The sequence below is a fragment of the Brachyhypopomus gauderio genome, chromosome 4 (genome assembly GCF_052324685.1).
Source record: "Brachyhypopomus gauderio isolate BG-103 chromosome 4, BGAUD_0.2, whole genome shotgun sequence".
Taxonomy (NCBI): Eukaryota; Metazoa; Chordata; class Actinopteri; order Gymnotiformes; family Hypopomidae; genus Brachyhypopomus; species Brachyhypopomus gauderio.
The window spans coordinates 7,650,171-7,666,398 of NC_135214.1; the positions used below are offsets into that span (position 1 = coordinate 7,650,171).

The 16,228-nt window shown below is 44.1% G+C and overlaps 1 protein-coding gene across 1 annotated transcript; it reads left to right on the forward strand.

The window, feature by feature from the left end:
- The first annotated feature begins 12,538 nt into the window (after nt 1-12,538).
- Nucleotides 12,539-14,895, forward strand: sox21b (SRY-box transcription factor 21b). Its single transcript, XM_077001930.1, has 2 exons — nt 12,539-12,819; nt 12,946-14,895. Exon 2 carries the CDS (start codon nt 12,988-12,990, stop codon nt 13,729-13,731), a length of 744 nt encoding a protein of 247 aa, XP_076858045.1. The 5' UTR covers nt 12,539-12,819; nt 12,946-12,987; the 3' UTR covers nt 13,732-14,895.
- Nucleotides 14,896-16,228: the final 1,333 nt, after the last annotated feature.

Below are 16,228 nucleotides of genomic sequence, written 5' to 3' on the forward strand. Positions count from 1 at the left end.
GTGCATCTCGTCTTGTATTTGGGTCTGGCCAAGATTTCATCAACATCACAGGCGATGTCCTCTTTGGTAAGACAGCGGGGGAAGTATCTTCTTGGGTGACGTATCCAGCCCTGACATGCACCCTCATCAATGTCCCCACAAGCTTCCTCCATCACCTGCAGAAGTGGTATGTGATGGTGGGGTTGGCGGTCATAAACTTTCCACCTCCATGCCGAAAAAAACTCCTCAATAGGGTTGAGGAAAGGTGAGTATGGTGGGAGGTGAAGCACATCAAACTGTGGATGTTCGGTGAACCAATGTCGTACTTGTGTAGCACGGTGGAAACTTACGTTGTCCCAGATGACAACGTCCCTGGTCTGTTCTTGTCCATCTCCCTGGTGATGTGGAATGAGTTGTTGTGTAGTGTGTTGAGACAGGTGATGATGTGAGCAGTGTTGTAAGGACCAAGAGTAACATGATGATGGACAACACCATTGTGGCAAATGGCTACAAACATTGTGATGTTCCCACCACGCTGCAGGGACACTGACTATGGCACGGTGTCCTATGACGTTTCTTCCTCTGCGTCTTGTTTTGGCAAGGTTGAAGCTTCATCAATATAAAGGAACTTGTGTTCCACTGCTGCAACATCTAGCTCCATTACTCTCTGAAACCAAACATTACAGTATTACAGTACTGTATTTGACCGAATGAAATGGGCATATATCATACTCAACATTGTGTGGCACAGGACACTGGAGTAAAGTATAAGTAAGAGGATAGCAGAGCATACTTGCCAGTGCAGATAGGCTCACTGATTGAATGTTGCTGACAGTGATGTTGTCAGTAATGATGTGCTGTTGTAGTTGTCGTAAAGGTATACTCGTGTTTGATATGACAATGTTCACGATGGCCTCCATGGTCAACCAAAGTGGCCTGGATCTCATCCGTAATGGTTGTTTGTGTTCTTCCTCTTCCTTGTCCTCTTCCTCGTCCTCTACCTCTCTGTGAAGTATTAGCCTCCATTGTTGTGCAAACCAAGATTTGCAACTTGTGGCCTCTTTATAGGGATCAAGTTCTGATAACGATTTGTAAAAATGAGCTAGAAGTGTTGTAACGTGTGAGAACTGTGTATGGTATTTTGGTAGGTGAGTGTAGCAGTTGTGTGGCAGTGTTTTCTAAAAGAAACAGATGGTTTTCAATTTTGAATGCTGTGTCTTATGTGAAGAACTGTGTTTAAAGTTTTGCAAAAAGTGTGTTTTAGCATTTCTAAATGAGTGTAAGGCAGAGAATGTGCTTAAGGTTTAGCACACCCGGTCAATAGATAGGCTACATGGGTTAGTTGTTTCAGAAATTGTGCTATAAGGACCACTTTTTGTGTCTTAGCAAATGCAAAAAACTATAATATCCATATAAAAAATAATAACCTCCATATAATGGAATGCATGTATGGCATCAGTTAACAGTAATGTGGTTACATGGATAGTCTCCTAGTACATACTTCTGACTCTCTTAAGATCTTTAACATTACTTCCACAGGCAGGCATTTAAGACATAGGGTTAGTGTTAGGGTTTGGGTTAATGTCAGGGTCAGGGTCAGGGTTAGAGTTAAGGTTTGATCAAGATCAGGGTTAGGACTAGGGTTAGGGTCAGGTTCAGGGGTAGGGTTAGGGTCAGGTTCAGGTTCAGGTTCAGGGGTAGGGTTAGGGTCAGGGTAAGGGGTAGGGTCAGGTTCAGGAGTAAGGGTCAGGCTAACCAGGCATTTACAGTAAGTGCCAATCTGCTCTGCACTGAATGTTCTAAAATTTATTTTTCAAACTTTTTTTAAATGAGCGGTTTGGCTCACATGGGTTTCCTACTCTGAGTCTAACATCAAACAGGAATCGACACAAAGAGCCCCATTAAACATTCAAATGCAATTCAAAATGGAATTCAGATGAAATTCAGATGGAATTCAAATTGGTTTTTTTCAGTAAAAATAATGAATACAGAGCTCCTTTTGGCTCCCATGTCATACACACTGCGCTATAATCTCAGAGTGGAAAATAATAGGTGCAAATTAAAAATACTGAACCCAAAGTATTTGGAAATCATGCAAGCTGTGCCTTACATCATGAGGGCTGTGTCTTACATCATGAGGGTTGTGCCTAACATCATGAGGTCTGTGCCTTACATCATGAGGGCTGTGCCTAACATCATGAGGTCTTTGCCTTACATCATGAGGTCTGTGTCTTACACCATGAGGGCTGTGCCTTACATCATGAGGGTTGTGCCTTACATCATGAAGGTTGTGCCTTACATCGTGAGGTCTGTGCCTTACATCATGAGGGCTGTGCCTTACATCATGAGGCTTGTGCCTTACATCATGAGGGCTGTATCTTACATCATGAGGTCTGTGTCTTACATCATGAGGGCTGTGCCTTACATCATGAGGGTTGTGCCTTACATCATGAAGGTTGTGCCTTACATCGTGAGGTCTGTGCCTTACATCATGAGGGCTGTGCCTTACATCATGAGGCTTGTGCCTTACATCATGAGGGCTGTATCTTACATCATGAGGTCTGTGTCTTACATCATGAGGGCTGTGCCTTACATCATGAGGGTTGTGCCTTACATCATGAGGGCTGTGCCTTACATCATGAGGGCTGTGCCTAACATCATGAGGTCTTTGCCTTACATCATGAGGTCTGTGTCTTACATCATGAGGGCTGTGCCTTACATCATGAGGGTTGTGCCTTACATCATGAAGGTTGTGCCTTACATCGTGAGGTCTGTGCCTTACATCATGAGGGCTGTGCCTTACATCATGAGGCTTGTGCCTTACATCATGAAGGCTGTGTCTTACATCATGAGGTCTGTGTCTTACATCATGAGGGCTGTGCCTTACATCATGAGGGTTGTGCCTTACATCATGAGGGCTGTGTCTTACATCATGAGGTTTGTGCCTTACATCATGAGGGCTGTGTCTTACATCATGAGGTCTGTGCCTTACATCATGAGGGTTGTGCCTTACATCATGAGGGCTGTGTTTTACATCATGAGGTTTGTGCCTTACATCATGAGGGTTGTGCCTTACATCATGAGGGCTGTGTTTTACATCATGAGGTTTGCCTTACATCATGAGGGCTGTGCCTTACATCATGAGGGCTGTGCCTAACATCATGAGGTCTTTGCCTTACATCATGAGGTCTGTGTCTTACATCATGAGGGCTGTGCCTTACATCATGAGGGTTGTGCCTTACATCATGAAGGTTGTGCCTTACATCATGAGGGCTGTGCCTAACATCATGAGGTCTTTGCCTTACATCATGAGGTCTGTGTCTTACATCATGAGGGCTGTGCCTTACATCATGAGGGTTGTGCCTTACATCATGAAGGTTGTGCCTTACATCGTGAGGTCTGTGCCTTACATCATGAGGGCTGTGCCTTACATCATGAGGCTTGTGCCTTACATCATGAGGGCTGTGTCTTACATCATGAGGTCTGTGTCTTACATCATGAGGGCTGTGCCTTACATCATGAGGGTTGTGCCTTACATCATGAGGGCTGTGTCTTACATCATGAGGTTTGTGCCTTACATCATGAGGGCTGTGCCTTACATCATGAGGTCTGTGCCTTACATCATGAGGGTTGTGCCTTACATCATGAGGGCTGTGTTTTACATCATGAGGTTTGTGCCTTACATCATGAGGGCTGTGTTTTAAATCGAGGTAAATAGAAATTCTTCTCAGGTATTGAACTGTGTCTGTTAGCCTGCTTACATCTAGTCTTCTTTCTCCAGCCTGAAAAACAGAATCTGTCTTTGTTGAAGTCTGAATGGTATTTGTGTACTTAATCCAGACGTGAAGTTCACTCTCTATTACACTCACACTCTCTGTCACACTCACACTCTCTATCACACACTCCCCATCACACTCACACTCTCTATCATACACTCCCCATCACACTCATACTCTCTATCACACTCACACTCTCTATCACACACTCCCCATCACACTCACACTCTCTATCACACTCACACTCTCTATGTGAAACTGCACAGGGGAGGCACTGATGAACCGACTGGTCTTTACAGCCAGACAGACTGCACAATGAAAAGTTAAATGGCAACTCAAGCATTACTGCAGGTTCAAGAAGCCTGAATCAGTTTTTGTGCGTCTCTCAGAAAGAGCGAGACAAGCAGAGAGCAGAGAAGATGCTGCTTCTGTGCTGAGGGCTGAAAAGGCCTGTCAGTTTTTCCTTGATCCAGAGAGGAACTTCAACTTTATCTGTAAGATGTGCAATCACCAGGTGCTTCCCCCATCTCTCTCTTTCTCTCTCTCTCTCTCTCTCTCTCTCTCTCTCTATCTATCTATCTCTCTATCACTCTCTCTCTCTCTCTCCACTTTCTTCTCTTTCTCTCTCCACTCTTCTGTCTCTCGGTCTCCTCTTTTCTGTCTCTCTCTCTCTCTCTCTCTCTCCCTATCTCTCTCTCTCACTTGTGATGAGACAGAGAGGTTCTCTGTGATGAATCTGATAAAAAAGGGCTCCTATCAGGTAGCATCCTGGGTAATTACACCTCTCTCTTTGGGTTGGGCAATGATGAGGTTCTGATAAGTTCCAATAATAAAGTAAAAGACTGCAGCCGATAACACACCAGTTAACACTTCAAAATAGTGAAGCTTCGCCAAATGTCACAACAACGCCTATGGGGATGTGAGTGCGTGTGTGTGTGTGTGGGAGGGGGAGGGTTTCCAAACCACAGGACTACAGGATTATTTTTGTAGCTAAACATGGGCCTCTTGGGATATGCGTGTGAACAGAGAGAGAATTTGATTTGACAAATAGCTCAGAAGGTCATGCAGAGAATCAATGAGATAGTCGTCAGGGTGGGTGTGTGTGCCTTAGGGGTCTGCTGTATGATGGAGGGACTGATGTATGATCGAGGGACTGTTGTATGATGGAGCCTGTGTGATGGAGGAACTGCTGTATGATGGAGGAACTGCTGTATGATGGAGGGACTGCTGTATGATGGAGGAACTGCTGTATGATGGAGGGACTGCTGTATGATGGAGCCTGTATGATGGAGGGACTGCTATATGATGGAGGGACTGATGTATGATGGAGGGACTGCTGTATGATGGAGGAACTGCTGTATGATGGAGCCTGTATGATGGAGGGACTGCTATATGATGGAGGGACTGATGTATGATGGAGGGACTGCTGTATGATGGAGCCTGTATGATGGAGGGGCTGCTGTATGATGGAGGAACTGCTGTATGATGGAGCCTGTATGATGGAGAGACTGCTGTATGATGGAGCCTGTATGATGGAGGGACTGCTGTATGATGGAGGAACTGCTGTATGATGGAGCCTGTATGATGGAGGGACTGCTGTATGATGGAAGAACTGCTGTATGATGGAGCCTGTATGATGTAGGGACTGCTGTATGATGGAGCCTGTATGATGGAGGAACTGCTGTATGATGGAGGAACTGCTGTATGATGGAGGGACTGCGGTATGATGGAGCCTGTATGATGGAGGGACTGCTGTATGATGGAGGAACTGCTGTATGATGGAGCCTGTATGATGGAGGGACTGCTGTATGATGGAGGAACTGCTGTATGATGGAGGGACTGCGGTATGATGGAGCCTGTATGATGGAGGGACTGCTGTATGATGGAGGAACTGCTGTATGATGGAGCCTGTATGATGGAGGGACTGCTGTATGATGGAGGAACTGCTGTATGATGGAGCCTGTATGATGGAGGGACTGTTGTATGATGGAGGAACTGCTGTATGATGGAGCCTGTATGATGGAGGGACTGCTGTATGATGGAGGGACTGCTGTATGATGGAGCCTGTATGATGGAGGGACTGCTGTATGATGGAGCCTGTATGATGGAGGAACTGCTGTATGATGAAGGAACTGCTGTATGATGGAGCCTGTATGATGGAGAGACTGCTGTATGATGGAGCCTGTATGATGGAGGGACTGCTGTATGATGGAGGAACTGCTGTATGATGGAGGGACTGCGGTATGATGGAGCCTGTATGATGGAGGGACTGCTGTATGATGGAGGAACTGCTGTATGATGGAGCCTGTATGATGGAGGGACTGCTGTATGATGGAGGAACTGCTGTATGATGGAGCCTGTATGATGGAGGGACTGCTGTATGACGGAGGGACTGCTGTATGATGGAGCCTGTATGATGGAGGGACTGCTGTATGATGGAGCCTGTATGATGGAGGAACTGCTGTATGATGAAGGAACTGCTGTATGATGGAGCCTGTATGATGGAGAGACTGCTGTATGATGGAGCCTGTATGATGGAGGGACTGCTGTATGATGGAGGAACTGCTGTATGATGGAGCCTGTATGATGGAGGGACTGCTGTATGATGGAGCCTGTATGATGGAGGGACTGCTGTATGATGGAGCCTGTATGATGGAGGGACTGCTGTATGATGGAGGAACTGCTGTATGATGGAGGAACTGCTGTATGATGGAGCCTGTATGATGGAGGGACTGCTGTATGATGGAGGAACTGCTGTATGATGGAGGAACTGCTGTGTGATGGAGCCTGTATGATGGGGGGACTGCTGTATGATGGAGGAACTGCTGTATGATGGAGGGACTGCTGTATGATGGAACCTGTATGATGGAGGGACTGCTGTATGATGGAGCCTGTATGATGGAGGGACTGCTGTATGATGGAGGAACTGCTGTATGATGGAGCCTGTATGATGGGGGGACTGCTGTATGGTGGAGGAACTGCTGTATGATGTAGGGACTGCTGTATGATGGAGCCTGTATGATGGAGGAACTGCTGTATGGTGGAGGAACTGCTGTATGATGGAGGAACTGCTGTATGATGGAGCCTGTATGATGGAGGGACTGCTGTATGATGGAAGAACTGCTGTATGATGGAGCCTGTATGATGGAGCCTGTATGATGTAGGGACTGCTGTATGATGGAGCCTGTATGATGGAGGGACTGCTGTATGATGGAGGGACTGCTGTATGATGGAACCTGTATGATGGAGGGACTGCTGCATGATGGAGGAACTGCTGTATGATGGAGCCTGTATGATGGAGGGACTGCTGTATGATGGAGGAACTGCTGTATGATGGAGGGACTGCTGTATGATGGAGCCTGTATGATGGAGGGACTGCTGTATGATGGAGCCTGTATGATGGAGGGACTGCTGTATGATGGAGGAACTGCTGTATGATGGAGGGACTGCTGTATGATGGAGCCTGTATGATGGAGGGACTGCTGTATGATGGAGGAACTGCTGTATGATGGAGCCTGTATGATGGAGGGACTGCTGTATGATGGAGGAACTGCTGTATGATGGAGGGACTGCTGTATGATGGAGGGACTGCTGTATGATGGAGCCTGTATGATGGAGGGACTGCTGTATGATGGAGGAACTGCTGTATGATGGAGGGACTGCTGTATTTAAGATGGAGCCTGTATGATGGAGGGACTGCTGTATGATGGAGCCTGTATGATGGAGGGACTGCTGTATGATGGAGGAACTGCTGTATGATGGAGGGACTGCTGTATGATGGAGCCTGTATGATGGAGGGACTGCTGTATGATGGAGGAACTGCTGTATGATGGAGCCTGTATGATGGAGGGACTGCTGTATGATGGAGGAACTGCTGTATGATGGAGCCTGTATGATGGAGCCTGTATGATGGAGGGACTGCTGTATGATGGAGCCTGTATGATGGAGGGACTGCTGTATGATGGAGGAACTGCTGTATGATGGAGGGACTGCTGTATGATGGAGCCTGTATGATGGAGGGACTGCTGTATGATGGAGGAACTGCTGTATGATGGAGCCTGTATGATGGAGGGACTGCTGTATGATGGAGGGACTGCTGTATGATGGAGGGACTGCTGTATGATGGAGCCTGTATGATGGAGCCTGTATGATGGAGGGACTGCTGTATGATGGAGCCTGTATGATGGAGGGACTGCTGTATGATGGAGGAACTGCTGTATGATGGAGGGACTGCTGTATGATGGAGCCTGTATGATGGAGGGACTGCTGTATGATGGAGCCTGTATGATGGAGGCTGTATGATGGAGCCTGTATGATGGAGGGACTGCTGTATGATGGAGGGACTGCTGTATGATGGAGCCTGTATGATGGAGGGACTGCTGTATGATGGAGCCTGTATGATGGAGCCTGTATGATGGAGGGACTGCTGTATGATGGAGCCTGTATGATGGAGCCTGTATGATGGAGGCTGTTCCACATACGTTACCATCACTCTGCTCCCATGCCCACATGCTCCCATTTCCTCTTCATTTCAGGGCTCAGATTATGGCCAGTGATCATTGTTCTGTTAGATCAGACCTTGTCCTGTTAGACGAGACTATTGTCAAAAAAATGCAGAAATGTTGCAATGTTGGAGTTTCCTGAATCTAGCTGTCCTAAAATTATTTGCAAAATGCCTTTAAGGTTATTTTAAGATATTCTGGTTAATACAAATCATTTTGCCTATGCATTTTACTGAGTTAGTTCAAACTGAACCACAAACTTACTCCTGGGAATTCTTAAGATTATATAATAAGAACATTTATAAAAATAGCACAGGTAAACAATTACAGTAAATTAAAAAGTGTTTAGCGCTGGTTCAGCAGCAATGAAATATTGACAGTGGACTGTGTCACTCATGACATTAATGATAATAAAAAACAGCTTTTGGCTTCAACACGCATTTATGGAAAGTGTCAATTCATTTACGATGTTTAGAAAGGCCAAGGTGTAAAGTGAAAGCAAAGCAGTTCTAAAAGATTCAGTTAGTACACAGATGGTAAGAGGAAGAAAAGAAGACTGGAAGAAATGGAGAGATGACTAGAGAGAGACAGAAAGAGAGAGATAGAGAGAGAGAGAGAGAGAGAGAGAGAGAGAGAGAGAGAGAGAGAGAGAGAGAGAGATAGAGAGAGAGAGAGAGAGAGAGAGGCAGATGAAGAAAGACAGACAGACAGGGATGGAGGGACATCGAACTTTAAGAAATGTTTTAAGGTCTGGTGTAGGGAACTAAATTTCAGTGGTAATGGAGAATCACCACTGGGGAGTATTAGGAGGTGTCTGAGAAGCTTCCTGAAAATATATAAAAACTGGTCATATAAGGTTCTTTGTCTCTACTCTTCTCCTCTAATATCATTTTTTACATCTCCTATATTTTTAAATCTCAGATATTTATATTGTGCAAAATAATTATTGAATCATCATTACTGAGTCATGTAAGTACTGCTAATCGTGGTTACAGTGGGCGTGTAATTCAGTGCCCTCTGTTGAACAAGACACCATTCAAAGAGCTGTGCTGTTTACCAGGGGCAGGAGAGGCAGCTCTGGGTAGGTTCATGTCTGCATTAAGAGCCTTTCCATTCCAGAGCATCTTTGCTGTGGATCATTGCTGATTAATTTCACTGTGTGTATTTTGGGTGAAACACTCCTGTTCGTCTTGTTGTTTGATTCTGAGAACGGTTAAGATCCACAGTACAGTTATGCAGTTCTATTCTTTAGCCTTATGCAAAATCATGATGAGATTTTAGTAGATTGATGTAAACTCATTTATCTTGCAATTTCTTCATATAGGGCTACTACTATATTTTTGTCCAGTGTCCTGAATTACTTTAACGTGTGTCCCTTTTAGAGAAAATACCTACAGACCTATTGCAAAAGATGTCATTCATAGTAGCCATTTACAAATATTTCCAGAAATCACATACATTATTTTAAAAACTCTAATTTTGAGTAAACATTCAATCAATAATTCAAATGAGTTCAGAGGGCCTGAGGAGTTGGAAGATAACCCTTTTCTCGTGGTACACACTCAGGTGTGTGCTGGTTTGTGTTTGCCACTTTAGGTGTTTTTATAACGTAAATCAGAAGGCTGCGTTTCCCCCATGGCCTCCATTACTAACTCAACGGTGGGCAGACGAGACACGACACACCGACTCTCCTCAGGCTGAAACCAGTCACTCCCCCGCTCGACAGTGTCGTCGCTGAGTGGGTAGGGCAGTGGGGTGAGTACCAGCCCTCCTTATCTTCCGCTAATTTCCCCTTCCCACCACACTCAGCTTCAGTTATTTAAACGACGCTTGCACAGACTACAATCACCCGACACAGATAATACAATAACACAAGGTTTACGGAATCGGCATGAATAGCACAGTAAACAGATGCAGATTAGGATATTATTATTTTCCGGAAATTTTATTTTAAAATTGTACGTAATATGTCGCACAAAGTCTTTAATGCTGATATATTTAAATCCAGCAATTATGTATAAATTTATGGGTTTTGTTTTAGGTTTGAGAACACGGATTTGTTACACACCTTATCCAATATCGGGTTTAATCTGCTATTTACTAGGAAATCCAGAGCTGTTTGTTTGAAAGTTTAGGGATTTGGAACGTTTTCTTTTCTAAAGCTTAAATAGTCGAGCAGCTCCAATGTGAGATGCAATGCATTTTGAGATAACACAGTCCTTTAAGATGCTGCAGTTTACCTTTATAAAGTTCGCCTTTTCACGAGGCGCACGTGAGGACTTGTCAGTCCGCGCGCTGTTAAAGCGTTCACATTATCAGCAAGTGGCTGGAGGTCAAACAATAAGACGTTACGAGAAGGGCTGGGTTACAGCTGTGCAGTTAGTAAGTCAAAAGCAGTAATTTAATTAGCGCAGAAATAATATATTGTGAGCTATAACAAACGACGTTCCACACGTTAGGCGAATTCCCGGCAGTCAATGTCATTCAAAACGCAGGATGACATTTCATGTGATAACTGCTTTCATGGATTCCTTATCAGTGTCGTCGGATCAGTACTCTTGTTGCCTTATGAAACATTTCCTCCCCTGAACAGATTTTACTATTTTAATAATTATCAAGGCTTGGTGATGTCTGATAGAATGAAAAGTACAATGAGAAATTTTCGATTAAATGTAATAATAAGAAGAATATAAATAGGAAAATGAGAAAGTAAATGAAAACAATATAGCTAATAATAATAATAATAATAATAATAATAATAATAATAATAATAAAGCGTTCGTTATGAAGTAGATTCACTTATAATCCCTCCTTATTAGAAGCGTTTCTTTACACATGTTTCAATAACAAATGACAACGGACAAAGGGAAGGAACAACCATCTGAACGAGTGTGCGCTGTATTAGTGTATTAGTTTATTAGTCTATAACTTTATAAATGTCTTACTCTATAACTGTACTAGTGTATTAGCCTAACTGCCTTATTCTATATTCCTCAGCCAAATTTTATTAAAGTAAATAATAATAATAATAAAAAATAATGCCTTGCTTATTATTACATTTATACATTTAACTATATATATATATATATATATATATATATATATATATATATATATATATACACCACACACACCCATCACATTATATATAATTATATATATACACCACACACACCCATCACATTATATATAATTATATATATATATATATATATATATATAATTTTTCATATAACACTTTATACTCGGTGGTGGTAGCGCTCTTTTTATGTGTAAATTTTATGTGTAAACAATTTGTCAACATGTCACAACTTTCCTAAGGTGGAGAGAGAGAGAGAATGAGAGAGAGAGAGACAGAGAGAGAGAGGGGGGGGTGAAGAAGACGAAGACTATTAATTGTATTTCTTGGTGGAAGAAACCATTCTAGCCCCTTACTGACAACAGTATTGGAGAGTGTTCCAATGCGAATGACCATTAGACAGCAATACATTTTATATGTACTACATTTGCACAGTTTGTTCTACATTTGCACAGTTTGTGTTGTACCAGGGCAGCAACACCGCCAGAGGTGGTTAGGAGGTGCCTGCATATCTAAATGGGGCGATGGGGCTCACATCTTTCATTTCCCTGTCCAGACTGAAGAATAAGGCCAAACAATTGTGATAATGTTTAATGAATAATTATATACTGAAATGTCTTGAATTCGATGTTCTGACACGACATACATCTCTGGTAGAAGTAAATTACCTTAAATTAATATCCCTGCATAAATCCAAATCAAAAACCGATTCCATTTTAGACACCAGCTGGTTCTGATCCTGAGTTATTTAATATAATCATGATCAACAGATGGCAGAGAAGTTCCTCATCTTACGGAACTACACTGTCAGATAAAATCGGTTCGCTACACCACAAATGCTCCCTTGCACACCAGAGCCAACGACAGCGCAAATCCATCCAAATCTTTCATTTCAAGACAGTGCTGTGTATTATATAAGCGCGTTTCTTTCTTGGGTTTTCTCTTACAAGCTTAAACCCAGAACATATTGTGTAAAGAAAACCCGTGTAAATCACATAAGGAATACAAGTTTGTCTGGATCGCTGCTGTTGTCATGTTTTGTTTGTGGTTGTGTTTATTTTTGGCGTAACTTAAAGCGACGACATATATAACGTTTTGCTGTCGACGTTTAGAAAAGGTGAGATTTCGCTTCCCGGCTCCCCTCCACGTGGTGGGATTTGGGAAGGCTCAGTTAGAGACGCACTGCGCATGTGCGTCAGGGCCTCTCACTACCTGCCTGTGTTATTTTCGCGTGTGGCAGCTCGCTTGACGCGCAGTTGCGTGAATACTGCATTCAAGTTATCAGTGGCGGTGAAGTCACTATGGTGAAGAGGAAAACAAGCGAGCAGGAGGACGCTTCTTTTTCCCCCCTCAAGTCTTCATTTACCGGACTGGATACTAACTATGTTTCAAAGAACGTCACTTTGTAAAAGTTAGGCGAATTTCGCAGGACCTTAACGGCTGACGACAGGATCCGACGCGAGGATGAAGAAGTGAGGCAGAAGTAAGCCGGGAATCGCCTATTTTTCCTTCTGACATTGCATTGTATTCGTCTAGATTGATCAGTAAATCTAATGCAGTTTGATATACCGTTCCTAAGTGACTGATCTCCATTTGAATACATTTACAGAGGGTAACTACCTTGTCAGGTGGAAAGAACTTTTCTATCATCATGTCAAAACCCATCGACCACGTAAAGCGTCCTATGAACGCGTTTATGGTGTGGTCCCGGGCGCAGCGGCGGAAGATGGCCCAGGAGAACCCCAAAATGCACAACTCCGAGATAAGCAAGAGACTTGGAGCCGAGTGGAAACTTCTCACCGAGTCGGAGAAAAGGCCGTTTATCGACGAGGCGAAGCGGCTGCGGGCGATGCACATGAAGGAGCACCCAGACTACAAATACAGACCGAGACGGAAACCCAAGACTTTAATGAAAAAAGATAAATTCGCTTTCCCGGTGCCTTATAACTTGGGGGAGCATGAAGCGTTAAAAGTAAACGGGTTACCGGGCGGCGCGCTCTCCGAATCCCTGATAAGCAACCCCGACAAAGTGGCCGCGAGCGCCGCCGCCGCCGCCGCCAGGGTCTTCTTCAGCCCCTCCATGTCCACGAACCCTTACTCGTTTTTTGACCTCGGGTCAAAAATGAGCGACCTCTCTCCGCCGTCGTTCCCTTACGCGTCCCCGCTCGGGTATCCCGGCGGCGCCACGGCGTTCTCCGGGAGCGCGAGCGTGGGCACGGGCACGCACGCGCACACGCACTCTCACCCGTCCCCGGGTAACCCGGGCTACATGATCCCCTGTAACTGCGCTGCGTGGCCCTCGGCGGGTCTCCAGCCGCCGCTCGCCTACATCTTACTCCCCGGGATGGGTAAACCTCAACTCGAACCGTATCCCGCTTACGCAGCGGCGTTATGAGACTGTGGACTCGAGAAAAGTTTTAAATATGAAGAACTGTTTCATGTTGAGGAGCATGCACAACCCCGAACATGTGATAAAACGACCGGCATAAAAAGATATCACATGTGTATATTACTTAACGCCTTTGGGTAAGATAACGCCTATTTGGATATCTCTCAAATGTTGTTCGCCCTGGTAAACCGAAAAGGAAATATAATATGTAGGCGCTGTGCTGAATTGACCGAGAGATACTCGGAGCCCTTTCTGTCCTTGTCAATGTGAATATTCGTTTGAGAAGGTACCATATTCTTTTTCTGTCAGTTGTCGGTGCACGTGTTTGACTTGCTGGAGCGGGTAGTTTGCTGAAACAATGCAGAGCAGTCCAGAGAAGTGTACACGCACTCTTATATTCTTTTATTACTTTTTTTTATTTACTTCGATGTTGATTCCATTATTTACGCTGAATCTTAGCGCGACTTTAGCCCCTTCACTCGCACTCGCTCTTGTCTTTCCAAAAAAGAAATACAATCATGTAAATGTGTACAGGTTAATGAAGTCTGTTTATCCTCACTGCTCCATATGTCGGAGCTGTTTTATTAGAAATCAGGTGTATATTTTAAGTTTTGAATACTGTTTCATAGATGTCTGTAATATTTATTGTTCAGTGAAGACATTGATATCACTCATGTCGTTAAGGACAGACTGCGCCCTTTGATACTGAAAAAAGTAAGGAAATTCGTGAACTTCTAATGGGTGTAACACACACACACACACACACACACACACACACACACACATACACTCTCTCTCACACACACACACATAGACACACACACGTAGACACCCGTGCACACACACACACACACACACACACGCACGCACGCACGCACACACACACACACACGCACGCACGCACACACACACACACACACGTGCCAATAGTCTCTGAATCTGATGAGGGTGCCAAATCACATAAATGATATATGGCCAATGACTATAAAGCCTTTATTAGCCAAGCCTTGTGTGGTTTGAGGAGGTCAATCCGTTATTTTACTATTTACAAAATTGTATGTTATGTGTTTTACTTAACGCTACTTACATGTACTTAAAAACCTAAAATGGCTATCGTTCATTTACTGAACAAACGGTTATAATAAAGCCTGTGCGCACAAATAGAGCATCGCTCTGTAGTTCTTCATTAATAGCAAACAAGATTTGTATCTGGAAGGACCTCACCTGTTCGGGCCAGGTGAAGTGTAAGGTATCCCCAAAAGGACGCTTTTGTTCATGCTTTGAATAGAATTACTTGGAAATCCAAAGCAACTCACTGTAATCCCGATTTATCACTACTCTGATCATGAATAGGAAGGAAGACAAAACTGAGTAGTTCTTCTTTTTAAGCCCTCTACATCTAGAAAAACGAAACCTTTTAAGATTTTGAACAGACATTTCTTTGAGCCTGATGATTATTAAAGAGAAGCACCAAACAGCAGAATCTGCCACAGATTGTAAATGGCGCTTAGGCCGCGTCTGTTTGTTTAATCATGGGCTGATTTAGCAGAATGTGTGTGTGGTTGTGCGTCCTTGCTCCTGCGCGCGTGTGTGTGACAGAGAGGAACAGGGTCTGGGGGGCAATTGTGTATTTTTGCTACAATACGATTGGGGTATTTTACACCGGGGCTGGTGTCTAAAGCTACATTAAGAAGTTAATTCATATGGATCAGTGCGATTATGCAAAACTAATTTGGACTGTCCAAGGATAATTATTTCCACCACGGTTAATTGAACCCTTTCAATGCTCTGTTTTCTCTTTTGTAACGCCCTGATCACTTCTGTTAACGGAACTTCCTGCTGGGCCTTTAGAAACTGCGCTAAGGTGACCCTGTTTAGCTTGGAGAGAACTACACAAACTTATGCAATGTGTAATTTATCGTACTGAAAATTGATTGCTAGCAGATGTCACGGTCTGACAACGACAGAGATTGAAGTGTCTCAGAACTTGATGCCTTTTGTAAAGTGTTTTTTTCCTGCTGTTTTCAGTTTGTTCTCTAACTGCTACTGAATTTGTTCCCAGGTTGTCAAAGCCTCAGGTTTCAGATAGTGTGACCGACAGTTTGGATTCCGAAGTGTATTGAGAGGTCGTCAGCTCCTCAAAAGGTGCACATTACCAAGCTAGTGGCTCCTCTCTCCTCCCTGCCGTTCTTTCCTAGCTTTGCTCCGAGAGGGAGAAAGGGGGAATGCAAACTGAAAGGACTTTCTTTTCCCTTCAGTGGGAGCGTTTAGACAGTCGAGGAGGTTTTGTCCAGGAACAAAGCCCTGGGCTGGGAAGCCTTTGTGAACCTCTTGTTTGTTGAAGTGGCGCTTGCTAAAAAGTGCCCGCTTTCCTGCATTGTGCTGAAAGCAATCAGTGGTATTTGGAAAACTGTTAGCATTGTGCACTTCTGCTGCGCCCATTGTGCAGGGTTTCTTTTCACAAGGTTTTTTTTCCAGCCGATCCAGCTGGCTGGGGTGAATA